General features: G+C 42.2%; 2 protein-coding genes across 3 annotated transcripts; one reads left to right on the top strand and one right to left on the bottom strand.

Moving 5' to 3' along the window:
- Window positions 1-4,319: 4,319 nt before the first annotated feature.
- LOC9656132 lies at window positions 4,320-5,657 on the bottom strand. The gene is made up of 3 exons (XM_024682374.1): window positions 5,496-5,657; window positions 5,162-5,443; window positions 4,320-5,093 (listed from the first exon to the last, which is right to left on the bottom strand). The coding sequence occupies exons 1-3, from the start codon at window positions 5,655-5,657 to the stop codon at window positions 4,320-4,322; spliced, it is 1,218 nt and encodes a 405-aa protein (XP_024538142.1).
- Window positions 5,658-6,018: 361 nt separating this feature from the next.
- LOC9639337 (cation-chloride cotransporter 1) lies at window positions 6,019-10,018 on the top strand. 2 transcript variants are annotated; one of them, XM_024682496.1, is made up of 13 exons: window positions 6,019-6,312; window positions 6,364-6,519; window positions 6,578-6,656; window positions 6,714-6,805; window positions 6,864-6,978; window positions 7,033-7,133; window positions 7,185-7,246; window positions 7,319-7,555; window positions 7,605-7,719; window positions 7,863-8,057; window positions 8,133-8,533; window positions 8,591-8,752; window positions 8,803-10,018. In XM_024682496.1, the coding sequence occupies exons 1-13, from the start codon at window positions 6,194-6,196 to the stop codon at window positions 9,885-9,887; spliced, it is 2,919 nt and encodes a 972-aa protein (XP_024538264.1). In that variant the 5' UTR covers window positions 6,019-6,193; the 3' UTR covers window positions 9,888-10,018. The 2 variants fall into 2 exon arrangements, with proteins under 2 accessions (XP_024538264.1, XP_024538263.1); XM_024682495.1 differs by having other exon boundaries at window positions 6,578-6,805.
- The last annotated feature ends 10,401 nt before the right edge of the window (window positions 10,019-20,419 follow it).

Here is a 20,419-nt window from a genome sequence, read left to right as displayed (position 1 = left end):
TCCTGGAAACTGTGAAAAAAAAGAATGTTATGTCTCATATGCTATAGCCCTTAGCCCCAAACTCAAGGCCTACCAAATTTTTGGCTCCAACAGCATCAAGCTTTTGCCTAATTGAGCACCTTTCTGCATGACTTTTACTACTCTCAAAACTGCTAGGATCCAACATTTAATGCACCACTCCCTCTTGGTTGAGGACACAGGTTGCATTCAGAAGAGTTTATCTTCAACTTGAGCAGAGAATCCATGCCCAGCGAAGATTAGAGGATACAAGCTTTGGGCTGGAGATGGGGACTAGGAGGCAGTCAACATGGGACATGGCTAGTCAACTAGAAAGGTTGTGAGTGTTTGGATTGATTGAGTTTGAGAGAATGTAGGGTGAATGGGATGCTCTAATACAAATTGACAAATCATGCAGAAATATTGATACAGCTTTTGTAAATGAAAAATTAGTATTATTTTGTGATTAATCCTTTATTTCTTTAAATATTTGTTAAAAGTAACAAAAGCAAGCACAATTCCCGTCACAATTGCAAACACCATATGGATCAGGGCAGTAATATGAAGAGCATTGGCAACTCACTGTTAAAGGATGTAAAACTCCACCACCCTCAGGGAGCTTGTTTGCTGGAATAATACTTGGGGTTGCATCTCTAGAACTTGCAACAACAGTAAAAATCATCAAGAAAACACAGATAATATGAGTAGAAAACACCATCTCTTAAGACTTGAATGAATTAATTTCAAGCAAACAAGCTTTTATATAGTAATATAGTGGAAAGAAACAAAAGGCTAGCATTGGTAAATACAGTTGGCTATAAACTTTATCTTGATATTTTTTATGTCCTTTTTAAATATAAAATAGCTATTTCTTTAAAAACATCAAAAGCCTTTGTATTTACCAATGTTAATTTTTTTCCTTTACCACAAATCATAATTCATTTTATATCAAATAAAATAAATGCTTTGTTTTCCATACTTAGTACATGGTAATATGAGTGTAAGAGAACACCCTTGTACAATAAATCTCTTGCACATTTAGTCAAAAAATTTAAGGTAGAACTAATAAGTTGATGGAATAATAATTTTTTTTTTAAAATCCTCTAAATATTTTGTTCTATATTTGTGTTGTTGGAAGCGGCCTTTTTCCCAAATTATCAGCAGTATTATTTGTTACTTTGAAAGCAAAAAATAAAACTTTACATATGACATATGAAAATAAATTATAAGCTTAATTTACTATTAAATAAACCTTTTACAAAATAATTAAAGCTGTGAGGTCCAAGTATACACCTAAGATGCCATATACTAATATTAGCATAATGAAATTATATATTCTCTTTGCATATTCTATGCACTCATAGAGCCATTTAAACACTATATATTTTAATGTTTTTTTCTGATGATTTTTACTCTTGCTACAAGTTCTAGAGATGGAAACTTGAGCATTTTGCTAGCAAGCAAGCTCTGTAAAAATGGAGTTTTACATCCTTTAATAACAGTGGCTATATGCCCTCCATATTATTGTCTTGTTCCATGTCTTATATGCAATTGTGATGATGCAATTTGCTTGTTTTTGTTACTTGTAACGAAATCCTAAGGTTATGAAATAAAGCATTAATCATACTATTTTTCCGTATCTTAGTCACTTCCACCAGAAAAAGAAGCTTGTAAATAAGATATCATTCTAATCAAATCATAAACTTCCTTTCACAAATACTAGCAAGAGAAGGAGCATCCCATTCACCCCACATTCTCTCAAACTCGGTCAATCTCTCCACACACTCGTCTAGAGTTCCCAGGTGACACACCCGCAACCTCTCCAATTGACCGCGCTGACCAACCACGTTGTCATAGACAGCCTCCCAGTCAGCATCCCAGTCCCCCGTGGCATCACAAAGCTCCACCCCTTCGTTGGGTCCACTCCAGCTCCACCCCCTGTTTAGCGTCTCGGCGATGGTGCGACCTTCCTCTCCTCTGATCTTCGCCCGGCATGGACGACACTTCGCTCCATTTAGAGGTCCTTTGCTCACCATGGTCATCACAGGCACGCCCCATTCCCTGGCATTTTGCAAAGGCATTCACTAGTGACAAAGAGCTTCAACATCACTGTGGATCTTCTAGTAGCTCTCCAAATCCTTTGGTGGGGAACATGCTCTGAGTGCAATGAAGATCAAATATGCCATTGCAAAAGCTTGATACATACATTTTCTAGGAGAATTTGAAGTTGATTATATGAAGAGAACAACAACTTCATAAGTCCATTTCATAAAGTTATTTACTGTAAAATAATCAAAGTTGCTTTTTTACAACAAACTTACCACTATATACACATTGGAAGAAATAGATGATTTTAGCAAGAAAGGGGAAACAACTGCAATAATGGAAAATTACTATTATAATTACCATTACTTATATATCTCCAATTGGGTGCCAAAAAGATGCTGAAAGGCCCCATTATTATACCAGTTTTGCAATAGCGTTTATGTCTGTTACTTATACTTTAACATGAGAGACACTATTTCACTGCTGTACAATCAATGTGGAAAGAGATGACACCCCAGGAGAAGGCAAAACGAATAGAGGACCTTAAATTGGGGAAGTGTTTCGATTGTGGCATTGGATACATAGTAGCCTAGTGAAGCTGAAGGCAGTTTAATTTATCCTGGAAACTATGAAAAAGAAAAAGAATGTTATGTCTCATATGCTATAGCCCTTAGCCCCAAACTCAAGGCCTACCAAATTATTGGCTCCAACAGCATCAAGCCTTTGCCTAATTGAGCACCTTTCTGCATGACTTCTACTAGTCTTGAAACCGCTAGGATCCAACATTTAATGCACCATTCCCTCTTGGTTGTGGACACATGTTGCATTCAGAAGAGTTTATCTTCAACTTGAGCAGAGAATCCATGCCCAGCGAAAATTAGAGGATACAAGCTCTGGGCTGGAGATGGGGACTAAGAGGCAGTCAACATGGGACATGGCTAGTCAACTAGAAAGGTTGTGAGTGTTTGGATTGATTGAGTTTGAGAGAATGTAGGGTGAATGGGATGCTCTAATACAAATTGACAAATAATGCAGAAATATTGATACAGCTTTTGTAAATGAAAAATTAGTATTATTTTGTGATTAATCCTTTAGTTCTTTGAATATTTGTTAAAAGTAACAAAAGCAAGCACAATTCCCGTCACAATTGCAAACACCATATGGATCAGGACAATAATATGGAGAGCATTGGCAACCCACTGTTAAAGGATGTAAAACTCCACCACCCTCAGGGAGCTTGTTTGCTGGAATAATACTTGGGGTTGCATCTCTAGAACTTGCAACAACAGTAAAAATCATCAAGAAAACACAGATAATATGAGTAGAAAACACCATTTCTTAAGACTTGAATGAATTAATTTCAAGCAGACAAGCTCTTATATAGTAATATAGTGGAAAGAAACAAAAGGCTAGCATTGGTAAATACAGTTGGCTATAGACTTTATCTTGATCTTTTTTATGTCCTTTTCTAATATAAAATAGCTATTTCTTTAAAAACATCATAAGTTTTTGTATTTAGCAATGTTAATTTTTTTTCCTTTACGAGCAAATAAAGATAAATCATAATTCATTTTATATCAAATAAATAAATGCTTTGTTTTCCATACTTAGTACATGGTAATATGAGTGTAAGAGAACACCCTTGTACAATAAATCTCTTGCATATTTAGTCAAAATTTAAGGTAGAACTAATAAGTTGATGGAATAATAACATTTTTTTCAAAATCCTCTAAATATTTTGTTCTATATTTGTGTTGTTGGAAGGGGCCTTTTTCCTAAATTATCAGCAGTATTGTTTGTTACTTTGAAAGCAAAAAATAAAACTTTACATATGACATATGAAAATAAATTATAAGTTTAATTTACTATTGAATAAACCTTTACAAAATAATTAAGTATACACCTAAGATGCCATATACTAATATTAGGATAGTGAGATTCTATATTCTTTTTCCATATTCTATGCACTGCCATTTAAACACTATATATTTTAATGTTTTTTTCTGATGACTTTTACTCTTGTTACAAGTTCTAGAGATGGAAACTTGAGTATTTTGCTAGCAAGCAAGCTCTGTAAAAATGGAGTTTTACATCCTTTAATAACAGTGGATATATGCCCTCCATATTATTGTCTTGTTCCATGTCTTATATGCAATTGTGATGATGCAATTTGCTTGTTTTTGTTACTTGTAATGAAATCCTAAGGTTATGAAATAAAGCATTAATCATACTATTTTTCCGTATCTTAGTCACTTCCACCAGAAAAAGAAGCTTGATCAAATCATAAACTTCCTTTCACAAATACTAGCAGGAGAAGGAGCATCCCATTCACCCCACATTCTCTCAAACTCGGTCAATCTCTCCACACACTCATCTAGCGTCCCCAGGCGAGACACCCGCAACCTCTCCAATTGACTGCACTGACCAACCACGTTGTCATAGACAGCCTCCCAGTCAGCATCCCAGTCCCCCGTGGCATCGCAAAGCTCCACCCCTTCGTTAGGTCCACTCCAGCTCCACCCCCTGTTTAGTGCCTCGGTGATGGCACGAGCTTCCTCTCCTCTGATCTTCGCCCGGCATGGACGACACTTCGCTCCATTTAGAGGTCCTTTGCTCGCCATGGTCATCACAGGCACGCCCCATTCCCTGGGTGGCCAATCGTACTTCTTCGCGCTCACCACGCAAAAGGGGAATTTCTTGAGCTGGACGCTGGTGTGCGTGATTTGGAGCTGCGCCTTGAATGCTCTCTCGGAATTTAGGCGCTGGAATCCGTTTGCGTGGAGGCGATCGAGGCATTGGAGGCGGTGGAGAGCGATGCGGCTGGAGTTGCGAGTGCCGATGCCTAACCTGTCGTTGAGGCCGCCGAATTGGGAGCCGTATGGGATAGTGTAGTGGGCGCCATCGAAGGTGGAGATGGGCGGCATAGGGGCACTCCAGTAGCCATCCAGCCTTGTTCTTATGATCCAATCGTACTGGAAACCATGACGACGTTCGTGTTTCGTGATGAGATCCCAGCAGCCCTCGACGAGATTGAAATATTGCAGTAATCCCTGCGAGATGTCACGAAAAGTTTGGAAAGAAGGTGGCCAAAGCTAAAAACAAAGTACCGAGAGCTTACTTGAATCCCATCGGATGTGAGGACTTGCTTGCGAAAGTCAAGCTCGGGCATGGGTGTTTGATCGAAGATCCGCGCTGCTGCCAACCGCGAGGACGAAGAATTTCTGTTCGATCTAGCGCCCCTGCCCAGCAGGAAGAGCTTGTAAGTGTTCTCGTCCAGCGGCGCGTGGAGGAACACATCCGAATTGTTGCCGTAGACGTGGAGGATTTGGTCCACTATGCTTGGTCCAGTGATCTCGAAGGCTCTGGCTCCACCTACAAGACAAATTGCGACCCGGGGATCCTGAAAGAACACGAGAATTCCATCATGTTTTTTTTTCTGAAACGGCGCATACCGCAAGCTTGTGTGCGCGAGGATTCCCTTGCTGATTGTGGACGAAGAAGGCCAGTCTCGTTGATCGCAACCGGGACGACAGGCGATCCACTCCATGGAAAACCAGGCAAATCGCGGCGAGCAAGATGAAAGGAGCCACTCTTTTACCCTGCGAAGACCGCATATCTTAGCCTAGCGAAGAGCAATGCCCACACGTTTATGGTTTTAAAGGCGCGCGCGTTTCTGCAAAGAGAAAGGGTCACGCCGTACAGCGCCGTTGGTGCTTGTGATCATCTGGATGATCGCTCCTCGACTCTTGCCCTAGCGCGTTTTCTTCCCGATTGTGTCCAAAAGCTATACTTCTTCATCTCCGACGATCAAGAGGCCGTGCTTGAATGACGCGATTAACGCCTCCAATTCGGCAATGCGCTATCTCGCAATAGAATCATTTGCGATCTCTGCCCTTAGAACATTTTAGGCGCGCGGGTTTTGAAATTCAACCCGGCCGTACAGTGCCGTTCGTGCCCTAGGATGTTTCTCTGGGATGTTTGTTAAACCCTAGGAACGAGCACCTCGCCGTGTCGCGGTCGCGTCGCTGTCGCGGTCGGATCTTGCGGCGCAGCTGCTGCCCCTGGCGATCCAGGTAGCTGCTCACGCGTAATCTCGATCCAAATTGGCGCATTCCAGGCCGGGATCGAATGAGGGTTTAGATCAGGGGCGATGGGAGTGGAGAAGGGCGGCGGCGACGCCGACGACGCCAATGCGACCGGGCGGCGGGAATCGCCACGAGCGAATGGCGAGCTCGATGTCGTGGATCTGGAAGTACCAGCGGGGATTAAGTAAGTCTTGTGCGAAAACTTTCTGGAATTCACGCAATCCGCATCCACCAGGCCGGTCAATACTGGCAGATCCAGTCAAAATGCTCGCTTTGATCAAGATGATGGGCCGGTGTCTCCGACTGACGAGATTTTTGATCAAACCGAGAGAGAAACAAAGCTGGAGCTTTTCGAGATTGATTCGCTCGTCGATGTGGTCGGGCTCAAAAGGTATGTGCAAGGCGTCTAATTTTTCTATGTCCTATAGAACTCAAGTGTCTTACCTCAGTATGGGAGGCCAGCAGCCACCACAAGCTTTTAGTCCCAGGGCTGGAGAAGAGATTGCTATCACGCTTGGCCGTCCTCGGGTACGTCGAAATCCACTGTTCGCTCATGTTCTTGTCTTGAAAAAAATTAATTTTCAGCCTCGCGGTGCAAAGCTTGGAACACTCATGGGAGTCTTTGTACCTTGTCTTCAAAACATTCTAGGAATTATTTTCTACATCCGTTTTTCGTGGTAAGTTTTCTCCGAGTTGTATTAAGATTTGGTGATGCTATTCAGTGACGATATCCAGGATTGTAGGCCTTGCTGGAATTGGACAGAGTTTGGTGCTCGTCTCTTTGTGCTGCTTATGCACATTCTTGACTGGGATCTCGCTGAGCGCCATAGCCACCAATGGCGCGATGAAGGTTCGAAATTTTGCGTTGCGACAGTTTTTCTTTTGGTTAAGCACTGCTTTATAGGGTGGCGGACCGTATTATCTGATTGGTCGAGCTCTTGGTCCGGAAGTCGGTATTAGTATTGGGCTTTGCTTTTTCCTTGGAAATGCGGTTGCTGGATCACTGTAAGTGTTCCCCTGTCCTTGATTGTTCGATCATAACTGGACACTTCTTAGGTATATTTTAGGTGCAGTAGAAACTTTTCTGGATGCTCTTCCTGGGGCCGGCATATTTCAAGGCTAGTAAATCTCAAGAATTCCCTTTCTATTCTTTTGCGTGTTTTTAACTTGCTTGATTTTTTCATGTGCAGAAAGCGTGACACAACTAGCACCAGCTGCAGCAGGCTCGAGTCCTGAGATATTAAAAAGTCCCAGTTTGCATGACCTTCAAGTGTATGGAGTAATTGTGACAATTATCTTATGTCTTATCGTCTTTGGAGGTGTGAAGATCATCAACAGAGTGGCCCCGGCTTTTCTTATTCCAGTTTTATTATCCGTTTTCCTCATCTTTATTGGTATCTTTGCTGCTCCTCGACGTGGTGATCCATGTAAGCAATCAAATGTTTATTGAGCCGTTCTAATATCTGTGATGTCCAGCGGGAGTGACGGGCCTCAGATGGAGAACACTCCATGCTAACTGGGGTCCCGAGTACCAGCGTACCAACAGAGCTGGAATTCCTGCGCCAGATGGTATCATATACTGGAATTTTGAGTATGTGTCGTCGCGTTTTTCATCTGGTTTGCTAGGGAATGCATGAATCGTTTTCTTTCTATTTCGTCAAATTCTATATCGCATGCTTTTAGTTTCTGTTTGTCGGACGCCGTTATCTTTTGCGTGACTTCTTTGTTTTTCAGGGACCTACTGGGGCTTTTCTTCCCGGCAGTTACTGGTATTATGGCTGGCTCCAATCGCTCTGCATCTCTGAGAGATACACAGCGTTCTATACCGGTGGGAACTTTGCTAGCCATTGCCTCCACGACATGTCTTTATTTAATTTCAGCCATCATGTTTGGCTCTGTGGCAAACCGTGAAGAACTCTTAACAAATCGGTATGCATTGAGAAAACTCTATTTGTATGTTTGTATGGCCAACAAATTCTTTTTTTTTTTTTTTTGGTTATCTAGATTGCTGACCGCGACATTAGCTTGGCCTGTTCCCGCAGTCGTTCAAGTTGGCATTATCCTTTCGACACTTGGCGCAGCTCTTCAAAGTTTAACCGGTGCGCCAAGGCTGCTAGCTGCTATTGCAAATGACGACATACTCCCAGTTTTGAAATATTTCAAGGCACCAGACGGGGTCGAGCCTCATTTGGCAACGCTTTTCACCATGTTCATATGTTCAAGCTGCGTCATCATTGGTGATCTCGACCTCATCTCTCCCGTTATTACCATGTTCTTTCTCTTGTGCTATGCGGGAGTTAATCTTTCCTGTCTTTTGCTCGACTTACTTGATGCTCCAAGCTGGCGTCCTCGGTGGAAATTTCATCACTGGAGCTTTTCGCTCCTGGGTGCTCTATTGTGCATAGGTACATACTTTTACCAATTACTGAAGTTACCTGTAACAGTGTTTATCTTGATTACAGTTATAATGTTTTTAATATCCTGGATTTTCACAACTGTATCACTCGCGTTGGCAAGTCTCATATATTATTACGTTAGCTTGAAAGGCAAAGCAGGAGACTGGGGTGATGGTTTTAAAAGTGCTTACTTTCAGCTTGCTTTAAGAAGTCTTCGTTCCTTAGGAGGTAAGCTTTTTTCTATCTTCAAACTCTTTAAAATATTGTTACTTCTGCAGCAAACAACGTCCACCCGAAAAACTGGTATCCCATTCCACTTATATTTTGCAAGCCTTGGGGGATTTTGCCACAAGACGTTCCATGCCATCCCAAACTCGCCGACTTTGCCAACTGCATGAAGAAGAAGGGCCGCGGTATGTCCATATTCGTTTCCATTTCGGAGGGAGAGTATATAGATAAGGTAGACGAGGCACGTCAGGCGTGTCGATTACTTGGAACTTACATCGACTACAAGAACTGCGAAGGGGTGGCCGAGGTGATCATTGCGAAGGATGTCTGCGAGGGGTTCCGGGGTATTGTACAGACTATGGGACTTGGCAACCTCAAGCCAAACATCGTCTGCATGAGATATCCTGAGATCTGGAGGGACGAACAGCATGGCCGCGTCTCCGATGTTTTCGTAAGCATTATCAACGACTGCTCCATCGCAAACAAGGCCGTGGTGATCGTCAAGGGGCTGGACGAGTGGCCGGGCGAATACCAGAAGCAGTATGGAACCATCGACCTCTACTGGATCGTCCGCGACGGTGGCCTCATGCTGCTCCTCTCCCAGCTCCTCCGAGCAAAGGACAGCTTCGAGAGCTGTAAGATTCAAGTCTTTTGCATCTCGGAGGAGGACACCGAGGCGGAGGAGCTCAAGGCCGACGTGAAGAAGTTCTTGTATGACCTGCGCATGCAAGCCGAGGTGATTGTGGTGACGATGAAGTCGTGGGAGGCTCACCAGGAGGACCGTGGCGTGGACACTGGACGGGAGGACGCAATGGAGGCCTTCTCCAAGGCCAGGAAGAGGATTGCTCACAGGTCTGCCGAGCTCAAGAAGAAAGCTGCGTCGATCGAGGACGAGGTCCAGCACTCTTACAACGAGCAGCAAGTTAACAAGTTCCTCTACACCAGCCTCAAGCTCAACTCAATCATCATGAGATACTCGAGAATGGCGGCCGTGGTGCTGGTCAGCTTGCCGCCGCCACCTCCCAAGCATCCCTCATATTGCTACATGGAGTACATGGACCTCCTCGTCGATGGCATTCCCAGGCTGCTAATGGTCCGTGGCTACAGGAGAGACGTGATCACCATCTTCACGTAAAAAGGCTGTGAATTTGCTGCTATCATTCTTTTCGTCACTGCTACTATGGCCGAAATTTTGTACACCCGGGGACTCTATGTATCCGTGGAAAGCTGTTGATTAATGGGCATTTTATAGACCATTGGTGTCGATATCTTGTGTTCCACACATTTTGCGAATGCTAGTAAAAGCCAACGATGAGAAGCGAAAATGAGTGGTACATACCATATTTGTGCATTGAAAGCTGAGGCATTCCACAATCTACCGTCCTGACGCTAGTATGGGACCAATTGTTAAGCCACACCCCATGACATTGCGCAGTAGCAAAACAATGACTGAAAAGAATGGCTCTACGAAGCTCAAGGTTACCGGAGTTTGTATATTTGCAAGTCGAGCAACTTCTTTGAAGAGAAATGCAGTGACGGAGTTTGTAGCGTATTGTTGGTTTGCGTTGTGTTTGATCACCAAGCCTTGCTGATGGTTTTCTTCGTGCTTTTGGGAGTAGTTGGGCCATATCAGCAGAGACTGGCAGAAAGAAACGATTATAGAAGAATATCTACTCGTCATCCCATAGCCTAACTCTAAGTTTGCTTAGCTGAGCATAAAACTGATTCTCCAGTCATAGTCAGTGGGGTAGGTAACATTAAAAGTAAAGGTACTAATGTAATTCTGTGTAATAGTGGCTTTGCATGTGTGAAAGGCAAACGATTCCACTGTGTGGATAATGGGTTTTTGCACATTAAGAATGTACATTAGAGAGTGATTCTAGTGCAGCCATTTCTAAAAGATCCCAAAGATATTCTCCCACTGGTGAGAGTTTCCTTCCCACTTTCTTGACATAGCCAACAGTGAGAAATGATGATATTATTTTGCTGTTCTTATTTTGTTTCCTCAGACGAGGATCAGATTTATGCATAGCTCTAATTACCTTTCGTGCCAGCCAGGAAAGGCTTTCGAATTATTATCACTTCTACAAGACAATTATATTCTAATGTGTTTCTATTGATTTGGTTCTTTGAGTAGAGGTATTTTAAATGTGATTGTAGATATCAAAATTTATCTATTAACGAGCCTGGTACTATCTGTTCCCTTTATTAGTTTCCACCCAAATTAGTTGAGAAATTGATTATCATCTATATATTTATGCTAGATAAGTATAAAGTAAGCATTTGTTTCTTGCTGAGCATACTTGGTCTGGGATAAAAAAACTACTTGCACTTACTAATGTTGAATTAATATTCATTATATGATAGCTTACCAATACACTCTTACTATCATGCTACATATGTTACTTCCTATAAGCTATTTATAGAAAAGTATCTAAATTACTAGTTGAGCATATCTATAGAATTGTCTAAATTCACAATCTAACACCATTTTATATTAAGTAAATTTTTGTGATTACTCTAAAGACTAATTCCTAAGACTAGGATGAAAGCTAAAAGCATGCTTTCATATAAAGGCATTTAAGGGGTTCCAAATATATAGTAGGGATAGTGGGAAGGTTTAATTTAGAATATAGTTTAACTCTTTGTTAAGTATGTATAAGCAACCAAAAGGGAACAACGGTCTATAAGGGTTTAAATATAAAAGGAAAGAGCCTATGAATAAAAGTGCTTTTTTTTTTCTAATCAGTTAAGGGTTTTAGGATATTTGGGTTAAGTGTCCTTAATTTAAATAATATTAGACTAGATGACCTCCCAGAAGATTAAATTCAACATGTTTGTCTTTTTTTACATTTGGCTTAGATTTAACCCAAAACTCTATATTATGCTACCTAATGAAGTATTTATATCCTTATGTTAGGTCATTGGTATACTAAAATAATGTCAAATTTCATTTGGCTCCATTTTGCATTTTGGTCTTAGCATTAGGATGCTAGATACTCTAGGATTATTTTAATATCATTTCATGCTCTTACTTCTTCGATTTTGGCTATATGCTTAAGAGTTGCTTTATGCTCAAATTCCTTCATTCGCTAAACATTTGAGTTTATAATTAAGTCTTTCCCTTAATTTAATAACTTAAGGCTTTAAAACTTAGTTTCACTCTATTGCCCTTTGCACACATGTTTAAGGGCTATATTCTGCTCCATGGTTATCCTATAGTAAATTACCATAGGATAATAGGTGAAAACTATGTGCACTACAAGAGGCTTATAATTTTTTTCAAGAAAAAGAGTTATTCAAATAGACCTCTCCATTATCAAAATAAGCAATCATACTTATTAAGCTCTAATCTTCTAGAGTGGTCACCTTTTTGCAAGTGGTCTCTTAAAGCATGTAGAGTAAAAAATGATGAAACTAAATTTATGAGGCCTTCCTAAAAATATAAACTCCTTCTTCAAACCACCAAAGCCCACACTAATAACTGTTGTAAATTATACATTTGAATTTAGAGCCAAAATTTTAAACCTATTGCATTAGAGTTTGGTACACTCTCAAATCCTTTATAAGCACTAACTCCTCATATTTAACTCCTACATTGTTAAATGAAGTTTAGTACAATTTTCACTATACTTTTAGTCTAAGAGCTTGTAATCAATGTACATCCTTATAGTACCATCCCTATAAGGTGACTTACTATGATATTTGTCAAGAAGTTTTATGAGTTGCTTCTTAGGTTCAGTCTTTTTCTTGATATTCAAATGATATGGAACCTTTATTGGTGGCTTAGAACCCAAAGGAAACTCAATTTGATGATCAACTTCACAACTAAGAGGTAAGATGGTAAATTTTACACTATATTTACTTTAATAGTAATTTGTTGAGAAGATATTCTAATTCCTTAATAATTCAATGATTTCCCTTGATACTAAATCAACACTATTACCTATTTTAACTTAATCACTATCACTTTCTCTTCCATCACTTAAACCCAAAAAGTTCAACATCTATTCTTAGATGTTCTTTGAGATACTCTTATAGATAGAAATCTAGTATCTCAATCCTTCAAGGAGCACTTTTGCAATTAGAAATTTTACCTTAATGTAATGCAACTCTATCCAACATTATATATCCCTTGGATATATTTGTTGAAGATACCAAACATCATCTAAAATTTTAGTATCTTCAACATTACTAAGTCTTTCTATTCGGATATCTTTATTGGTATATTATTTACAAATTTCTTTGCAACTTGTCTATTTTCTATAAACTAAAAATGTGTAGGTGATATTTGCTCAACTCTCAATCCTAACAACTTAGCTAAATATTTAGTTATTACGGTGTGTATAGCTTTTATATCACACCTAGCACCAGTAAGTCTTAGTATGATTGATGAGAAAAAATTACATGTATGCAACTTTTATATGATCATCAATGTCTACTATAATAATTTTCCATATCATAAACTCAATCTTCTAGAACCTAATAATCTTGTAAGCCTTTGAAGTTGGGTGATTTTAAAGCTTCAACATTGAAATTTGTGCAATCAAAGGTAGTTTCAAAATTTTATCATTCTCAAAACTTAGTTGTTTAGATTTAGTTGGTTTAGCTACCCTACTTCTTTCTTTTCTCCTTATTTAATTTATAAATTTAATCTTAATTTCAATGTTTTACTATGGTGGTGATAGTCCAAACTCTTCCTCAAGTTGGAGTCAAAGAAAAAAGTTACAGGTGCTCAATTTTCCTACTTATATATGCCTAGAAACATTATGACACGTAGCTGAAAAATGTGGTCTCTAAAAATCCAAATAAAAACTTGCTCAGAAAGAAAGAATTCTAAAGTAGTTGATTATGTTTTTTACATCAAACAAACTTCATTCCTGTAGTGCACGTGGTTTTGACCCTTTATCCTATGGTGATTTACCATAGGATAACACTATGAAGCGGAACCTAAACCCTCTTTATGCCACGTGACACAGGCCACATGTCATATGCCACGTGTCCAAAGGACAGTGGTGTGGAACTAAGGTTAAGGGCCATAGGCCATTGAACGAAGGAATGGTGCTAAACTCTTAAGCATGGAGCCAAGGAGTGACAAAACCGGACCACAGAGCAACTCCCGAGCATACAACCCAAGGAGTGAAGGGATAGAAGCTCGGAGCAACTTGGAACAGTCCTAGAGCAACTAGCATCCCAATGCCAAGACCAGCACGCAAAACGGAGCCAAACAGAGTTTGGCACTATTTCGGCATACCGGTGGCCTAACGCAAGGATATGGGTGCTCCACCAGCTAGTATGGAATGGAACTTAGGCTTAGACCCAAGGCAGATGTAGAACAAGGATAAACACGCAAGCGGGAGCTAAACTATGCTTCAGGTTGGTCAACCATGCTTAACCTACCCACTATCTCTACTATACATTTGGAACCCTCGATAGTCTCCCCCCCCCCCCCCCTTACACACGCTTTGGGCTTTCACCCCAAGCCTCCCTTAGTATCAAGAGTTAGTCTCTGGGAGCAAGCTTAAAACTTACTAAATATGGAATGGCGTTATATTGCGAATTTGGACATAGGACGAACACCATTGTGTTCAAGACAATCTCTACATTCCGTAGATATGCCAAATGAGCAAATCTGGACACTTTCCATAAATAGCATTTGGGACCGAAATGAGACCGAAATAACACAAAGGGCATGATAACGAGGGTGTTTGGCAAACACGGTAAGCTATCATGTAGCAATATTGAGGGACTAGTCTCAATACACGAGGGTTTTTGTCAAGCCAGTGCAAGATAGAGCAAAAGAGAACTAACAAGTTGGGCTAAGTATGCTTGGCTAAATAGACACTTAAGAATTCCTTCCTTATGTTCGTTTGGCCAAGTGCAGATGCAAAGTCCAGTTTACTAACACTTGAAAAAAAGGGATTAATAAAAGGTCTAGCAATATCGACCTCTTACCATTGTGGCAGTAAGGAAAGAGTGTCTGTAAGGACTGGCTGACAAGTAACTTTCGATACCTGAAGTCACATTCTCGACACTTTCCCCTCTAAGGGAAGATCGACGTCCTCGTTGATACATACTCGAGTTTAGAATACCGCCAAAGAAACAACTCCAGAAAAAGTTCACGGTACTCACACTGTGAGAAATGCACCAACTTAAATGAGTTAGGAGGCAACCTCTATGTCTAACACGAATGCGTTACCAACTCAGACACCTTTTGGCCGTCACCGACAATGGAGTCAGCCACCCTTGCTGCTCTGGGTGTCACCCAGTTTACAAAAGTGTGATATGCCTTTGCCGGGAGGGACATAGAGAGAGAAGCTAGAGGCCCCAACCCTCCTGAGCAAAGAAACCAAACCCGTCGGTAAGGTTTACTGTAAACAGACAGAGTTGTTTACACGGTCACGCCCTTTGAACAGAATAAGGAACATCGACAGAGAGGCAAGTGATGTGACCAGTCGACAGTAACTACCCCGTGACTAGAGATTTTAGCATGCACACAAAGTGCCGAAGCTAATCTGCCTATACTGGCCCAAATTCAAAGATTAATAAATGGACAATATCAAAGTCATAAACAATGATATCTTAGAGTTGTAATTATCAGTGAATATAACTTAGATTAGAACACAAAAGTATTTCTAGTAAGTTATCATTCGATAAACTAGTATTATAATATATGAACCACCAAGATCATCATTTTTGGAAAACATAGAATGCACCATCTAACACAATTCAATAGCAAGGATATCATCAAGGAAACTCAATGATGAAACTTAACTACCGAAGATGGCAGACAGTATGCCAAACAACTGATCAATGATAACTCAAAGAACACAAAGTATTATCGATTGGCAAGCAAAATGCTCGCGAATGTATCATCTGAAAGAAATAACATTCAAATCTATCAGAACTAACTCAAGTAATAATCAACAGAATAGAATGAATGCAGTAGGACCAAAAAACACTCATACATGCCAACTATCACACTATTCAATCTGAATAGATCCCGGTCAACAATACCAAGGAACCAGAGTTGCTCAAGCAAGTGTTAGCAACATCCTATTGATGTATCAAACCCAAGAGACCAATCCAAAGCAAACCACAAAGTATTGTAAGGAACCAACTCACCGAGGTGTCGTAGGCTAAAGGAGCCCCGAAAGCATGACCAAAATGATAAAGAGTTCATCGGATGGAACCAAGTCTAAGATCGAGTCCAAGACCGACTCTAAGACCGAGTTCGAGATAGAGTCCGGAATTGAGTCCAAGACCGACTCGGAGACCAAGTTCGAGACCGAGTTTGAAACTGAGTTTGAGACGGAGTTTGAGATCCGAAATCGAGTCCGAGACCGAGTCCGAGGTCGAGTCTGAGGTCGGGTCCGAGATCGGGTCCAAGATCGAGTCCGAGATCAAGTCCAAGACCGAATCTAAAGTCGGATCTGAGATCGAGTCCGAGATCGAGCCAGAGATTGAGCCAGAGACTAAGTCTGAGTACTAATACGGGTCAAGGGGTGAAAGCCCAAAGCGTGCGTCTCCCGGGGGGGGGGGGGGGGGGAGGGGCCTACAAGGGGTTCCAAAAGTATAGTAGGGATAGTGAGGTCCAGGAACCAATTTTGAAGGAACTCTCCAGTGGGGCTTCCAAACTGACTTGAGGTTGGGACTGGGACCAAGGGGCCTTGGGTGGGAGTGAGCATGGACTTGGTTGGTGCCGGAGGGGCCATCCCAGGAAGTGCTCAAGAGCAGCTCCCACTCCCGAAAGGGAAACCGACTGCGGTGCTCCCGGCTCATGTGGAGTGGTGCCCCACTTGAGTACCATGCGGCTCATTGGTCCTCGCCCTTCCTAGGGGCTTGGACCTTCCCTTTGGGATGGAAGTGGGGGGTTAGAGGTACCCATACCGGGCCGTTAGGCCACGGTGTTTTGCCCTGGCGTCCTGAAGCAAGGGTTGCATCCGAGACTTGGGATTTAGAGGGTCCCATGATCAAGTCTTGTGGTACCAAGGGATGTTAGGAACCTAGAAGCTTGGTGTGCTTGGCTGCTTGTGTTTGTGGGGAGTGTAGCCGAACCTTAAGTCTAGTCTAACCCGGGGAGGGGGATTGGGAGAGATTTGGGAATCTGTTGATGGATGGTTAACACTCCGTTGCTTGTGCAGTGAGTAGCTGAAACTAAGTAGGAGCTGGTACCATAGGCGGGAACCTTGGTAAGGGAACTTAGCAAAAGCCAAGGCAGTGTTGGACGGATAGACAAGGTAAGCTGGCAAATTGGAAAGGAAAAATTTGTGGCTTACAATTTGGTATCGGAGCCTTTTCCTCAGTTCTAGCGAAGGATAGAGGCGGGTTGCTGGGAGATGGCAAAGGCAGGACGGAAGCGAACTAAGGCGGAGACGGAACCTCTTCCAGAGCTGGAGCCTCTGGTTGAACGAGAGGCTATGGATGAGGAATCCTTGCATGAGGAGGACTCTAGTGAGGAAACTTCTAAACAGGAGTCCGGTGGCGAGGTTCGGTCGTCCAAGGCTCGATTGGACGTGCTAAAAGGACAGTTGGCACAGACCAATGCCCTGCTGGAGACTCTCGTACGCAAGCTAAAGCGTGACGAGAAGCGGAAGAAAAAGAGAAAGACTGCGAATGCTAGCAGTGCAGAAGGTGCGAACCCTTCGGCAGGGACTGAGGCAGAACCAAACAAGGTTGAACAGACCGAAGTAGAATCAGTCCCTCAGGCAGTTCCCAAGTACAAACCAAAGCCCCCACCAGTCTTCAAGGGAGTGAATGACTATAAGGTGGTGGAGGATTGGTTTTACGATATGGAGGACTATTTCTGAGCGTTGCGATTACCGAGCTCAGAGAAGGTCCCATGTGCAAAACCATACTTGGCAGATAATGCCAAGTCTTGGTGGAGAACGACGGAGGCTAACGAAGGACCGGTGGCCACTTGGGACATGATGAAGGCGAGGATCTGCGCAACATACGTTCCTCCAAATGCCACTCTGCATCTGAGAGATGAGCTGAGTAGGCTGAAGCAGACTGGAACCATCCAGGAATATGTGAATGGGTTTATGGCAAAGAGGATACTTGTCACGGACATGGGGGATATGGATGCGTTCCATGCCTTCATATCAGGTTTGCAAACCTGGGCTCGCAGTGAGGTGATGCGCTGGAACCCGACCAACTACAAGGAAGCGTTGGATGCGGCCATCAAGGTGCATTTCAACGATAATCTGCGAAAGGGGAATGCGATGGAGTCGGGATCCACGTTTAGCAAAGGGGCCAAACCAAGGGGAACATATAGCAAAGGGAAATTCAAGAAGAGTTTCTCTAAGCATGAGTCCTTGGGGTTTCGGAAGGGCAAATCCGGCGGCCAGCGAGCAAGTATGTGGGGAGTCAAGCAAAAACAGACAAACCCACGGATAAGAAGGTCAAGTCGTTTAGTAGCGTGGGAAATAACGTATGCTACAACTGCAGTGAAGCGGGACACTTTTCGAGGGAATGTCCCTACCTGAAGAAGGCCAGAGCCAATATGGCCATTAAGTCGAGTGAAGTCCAAACTGAGGTATGTGATCCAGTCCCTAGCTCAAAGTTACTCATTACACGAGCAACTTTGGTAGAGAGTCGTTCGCGACATCTACTAGCCCTCTGAGGGAAGCTCGGGGGTAGCTTTGTTAAGATCCTTATTGACACGGGTGCTTCAGATAATTTTGTGGCTGCAGACATAGTCTGGCAAGCCAGACTAACGGTGCAGTGGTTGGGCGAACCAAGGACTATAGAGTTTGTTCAAGGTAGCCAAAGCACCGATGAGGTACTTCGACAAGCAAAAGTCGAAGTAGGGACTTGGAAAGTAGACATAGACTTCACCGTGTTGGACATGGCAGGATTTGACGTGATCTTCGGGATGGATTAGTTCAATCAGTTTGTGGTAGCCCTACATGGACAAGGTAGGAACCTTGTGGTACTGACGAATGCCCAAAGAAGAAGATCCAGGGTGGAGGCCCAGGATCTAAAGGTAGGGCAATGCAAAGCCAAAGATTCGTGCTTAAACCTGGTGTCCACGAGAGGACAACTCACTAAAGGGACCAAGGCGACATTTTTGTGCTTACTCTCGGTGAGAAGTGACAAAAAGACAGGAATGGAAGAAGTACCTTTAGTGATCCAGCGGGTGTTGGACCAATTCCGAGATACCATGTCGAAGGAGCTACCGGCGGGGTTGCCCCCCGCACGACCGATAGAACATAAGATTGAGCTGGTCGAGGGTGCTGAGGCAGTGGTTCGTCCCCCTTATTGTTTGAACGAAAAAGAACTTGTGGAGCTCAAGCACCAACTAGAAGAGTTGGTGGATAAAGGGTATGTTAGGTTGAGCAAGTCGCCGTATGGGGCACCGGTGCTATTTGTGAAAAAGAAAGATGGATCTATGCGCATGTGCATAGACTACCGGTTGCTCAACAAATATACAAAGAAGAACAAGTACCCTTTGCCAATAAGATCTATTTCGTTAAAGTGGGATTTATTCAGTAAAATGGGACTAGGTACAAATTTTCAAGTATTTGAAAATGACGTGAAATTATATGTTTTTTGTCCAGGGGCTAGACATATTTGAGGCATGGTGACTAGCGCAGTGACCTTATGTCCAGACTGAGTCCATCTAGTTGTATAATAAATCTCATTGTCAAGGTGAACAAGCCGAATCTGAAGCTAAAGAAGAGCGATGGCATGCGCGCACACACTATTTGTTTGTTCATTGAGCGTGTGGTGAGCTTTCCAAGATGAACATCATTCCTATTAGCCAGACATATAACTTAATGGTGAGAACATTTAGATATTATTCAATGTTATCTTTTTCTAACGAATCTAATTGTGAAGGTGTAGCAAGAGGCATTGCTAGTCTGGAGAAGTCATTTAACTCATTTGACCCTTAGTGTATTTTCATGAAACTAAATAACATTCATATTATTAAGGAATTTCTCTAGTACCTTTTTTTTACGACATAGAGGCTTGCATTTCTTTCAAAGGTGATTTAGTAAAAGGCCTGAGGGCACATGCCATTCTATTTCTCAGACCGGTATTAAGATATACTAGTGCAAAGGGAAAAAGGTATTTGGTGATCAAGTAAATGGCATGAGGGCACACGCCATTATAAGCCTAAGCGCTAGTGGACACCTCCTTTTTGGTACTCTCAGCGGTACTATCATCCTTCTCCGGGTCAGTTGTTTTGCTTTGGATTGTTGTCTCTGACGTTACTGGGGCGTTCTCGATAGTTGTTAATGTTGCCGTTTGTTCAGAAAAATGATCACCTGGAGTATAGTACGGGGAGTTTGGAAGACTTATATATTCTACATCTTCACCTATCTCCTTCTCCGTCTCCTTTTCTGCCTCACTTACAGATTTTGTGCTTGCCATGAGAACGCTCTTCACCCTAAAATATGGAGTTCGTTGTGTTATAAAAGGAAACCAACACACACGCTGCAAGGGAATGATGGTACATAAAGCACGTAAGCCCACAATATGGGTTTATGTGCCATTAATATGGGCCACACGCCATATTATTAGATTTATGCACGTGTGATTGGTAAATGCATATGTCACATCATCTTTGTTTTACCTCACACACTATATCAAGCCTCCTCTGATTCAGATTCGGATTGTTCACCTTGAAATAAAATACATTAGAAACTTTGTAAAGGAATA

This window comes from Selaginella moellendorffii, unplaced genomic scaffold (assembly GCF_000143415.4).
Source record: "Selaginella moellendorffii unplaced genomic scaffold, v1.0 SELMOscaffold_34, whole genome shotgun sequence".
NCBI lineage: Eukaryota > Viridiplantae > Streptophyta > Lycopodiopsida > Selaginellales > Selaginellaceae > Selaginella > Selaginella moellendorffii.
The sequence above is the reverse complement of the archived record's forward strand: the minus strand, read 5'-3'. Positions and strand labels throughout refer to the sequence as shown.